At 43.5% G+C, this 2,668-nt stretch overlaps 1 protein-coding gene across 1 annotated transcript in view; it reads left to right on the top strand.

Moving 5' to 3' along the window:
- Window positions 1-227: 227 nt before the first annotated feature.
- LOC105451832 (kinesin-like protein CG14535) overlaps window positions 228-2,668 on the top strand; it is a 169,809-nt gene continuing 167,368 nt past the window's right edge. The window contains exon 1 of the mRNA XM_011692521.1: window positions 228-946. Coding sequence (XP_011690823.1) covers window positions 912-946 — 35 coding nt within the window. The 5' untranslated portion in view covers window positions 228-911. The remainder of the gene's footprint in view (window positions 947-2,668) is intronic.

Genomic DNA, 2,668 nt, shown 5'->3' with positions numbered 1-2,668 from the left:
TCAGACTTGAAGCTAATAATCTTTGAAATTTTCTACACTAGAGAGGAGTTGAGAAAAATATGTTTTCTCTCTCTCTCTATCTTATCAATTCTACGCACAAAATATACGATATTTGAAATATTAAAATTGTGCAAAATCGTGACGATGTAACTCGTATAGAGAGTAGCCGAAGAACGTTTCCGACCGTCGACGTTAACTCTTCCGACTTGGTGTGTGTATGTGTGTATGTGTGTGTGCGTGTGTGTGTGTGCCACACCGGGTATTCAATACGCGAATCTCGTGCGTTCGCGGCTGTCGTGCCGGAATAAATCGCGATAAATCGCCGGTTCGTGCGAGCGAGCCCGCGGTGCGGAGCACGTGTCACACTTCTACGGCAATTTCGGATCGATGTCGAATCGCATTCGCACGTTCTCCAATTATTACCGGCTTATAACTACTTCCGCGCGATCCGTTGTGCCATGTCGCGGCAACTGTTGCCGATTGGAACGTTTACTTTCCTGTTGCACGTCAGACACCACTTATGATTCGATAAATCGATCGGCGGGAGTCCCCGTCGAGACATTCTCGAGTGGAACTTCGTCCAATATATTCAAACTCTTCAATATCTGTCGATATCACTTGTAAGATATCAGAATTCCGAGTGTAATATGATATAGATATAAGTCGTTAGGATGATCGTTTGAATGCACATAACATCAGATTATCGTGACAAATTGCATTTTCTATTACATCAAGTTATGAGGACTGTTAGAACTTCGAGACTCTAGACGGTCTACGTCGTTCGGTCGAACATCGCCGGCGAACTGTGAGAGTGTCGTGAGAAAATTGTGAACTTCCGGGAATATACTTCCGGAAAGATTGAGAATTTCTTTCGATCGAAGTAGAAGATTTCTGGAATTCTGCGGAACGACATGGCGACTGGCCATGAGGGCAAGGAATCCCCCAGGTATTGCTTACGATAAATACAAATACCATAGAAATAATCGGCAGTGTTTTAATATATTGAACACGTATTCGTGTGTACTAAAGAATGCACCAATGAAAAAAATTGCAAACGATTCACTTATTTATTTATGGATCGTTACTATTTACAGACCGTTTACTCCAATTAAGCAATGTAGAGCATGGCATTCTAGAATTTTAATATCGAATAACAAATAACGAATTCTTTTGAAGTCAATTTTCCGTCGGAAAAAAATATCGAAAAAACAGGCGTAATAAAACGGTAAATAATACTGCAGCTCGTCAACGTTTAAATGAAACTTTAGGAATCTGTAATTAACGGAATTCTTCTTTCGGTTGAATAGTATAGTCTCATTAACATGACATGCGATTAGTATAGCATAGTTAATATAGATTAAATCCCAACTAGTTTCTCATTATCTCTCGTGCATATCGCGTGTGTTTATGATGGGTTCGCCATAGGGAGAAATCGAGGGAAGAAAAACCGTTTACAACCGCGCGGTGTATATCGATGATGCCGTGCAGCGCGAATGAGTCGAGGATTCGCTTCCGATACGATCGGAATTAAATCCCGGGGAGAGATTTTTTTATCTACTCGCGCGACGGTAATCGCGGCACGTATCGCGACATTACGACGCGCGCTCCATATGCGTCAGAGAGGAAGGGGGGTTGGGGAGGCGTCTATGAACGTGACTGACCATCGTACGCCTGCAGCTGCAGTTGTACGCGTCACTCTGCTGTCGACTGGTACATACGTGCGCGCTCGCCCGATGCGTGCGGGACGTAAAATCGCAACTGAAGCTTGAAAGCGCGCGATGCGACAGCGCAGTGTAAGTACAATGAACGAAAGTCTCGGAGCGGATAATGTGTGATAAAGTTGAAATTTTAGCAGAGTGTGGAAAAGTGGAACTCGTAAAATCTTTTTCTTCGAAGAATTCTATCTACAGATTGAGATGCAGGAAATTCAGAACAGATTTTGATTTACAAAAAAGTAGAAAAATTCTTATACATAGGTATATGAATGTGTTTTTGCCCAAACTTTATATTATTTTGAATTAATGTGATGTAGGGAAAAGATATTGCTCTTCTCTCTTTCTCTCTCGTTCTCTGCGTTGGCACGTGTATGTATATATAACAATCATCCGATTCTGGTGCATAAGAAATTTTTTGTAATACCTGCACATGCAACAAGCGTATACAATATCGCATTTCCTTTGTATCTCTTGCGAACAGCAACACGTTCGAAATTTCCGAACCCAGAGAGCGAAACGTCCATCCGCGTAGATAGAGCGTGTATACATTTCCCGTGATACATTCGAAAATCAGAACGCGAATAATCACGGGGGCCTAGACTTGACAAACGCGAGCGCGGATGTATAGCGTTTCATTATCCGGCAACAATGATGTAGCGGAGAATGCCAAAGAAAGGGAGACCATCGCGATTCTTCCATCGACGGCGACCTCCGGCCTTCCGCGCGTCTTCCCCGTCTCTCTACTTATTATGATACCGCGTCGTTTTTCTCGAAGCGAACCCCTTCCCACACTCCCTTCCCCTCCTCCCCCTTTCCCTTTGCCACCCAATATTCCGGATATTATATGAACCGCGACGGTCGATCATCTTTCTCCCTCTATCTCGCTCTTTCTCGTCCGGTTATTACGAAACTCGCTTTCAGCGGAAGGTGAAGGATGGCGAAAGGGTGAGAGG

Source organism: Wasmannia auropunctata, unplaced genomic scaffold (assembly GCF_000956235.1).
Source record: "Wasmannia auropunctata unplaced genomic scaffold, wasmannia.A_1.0 LD336043.1, whole genome shotgun sequence".
NCBI lineage: Eukaryota > Metazoa > Arthropoda > Insecta > Hymenoptera > Formicidae > Wasmannia > Wasmannia auropunctata.
The sequence above is the reverse complement of the archived record's forward strand: the minus strand, read 5'-3'. Positions and strand labels throughout refer to the sequence as shown.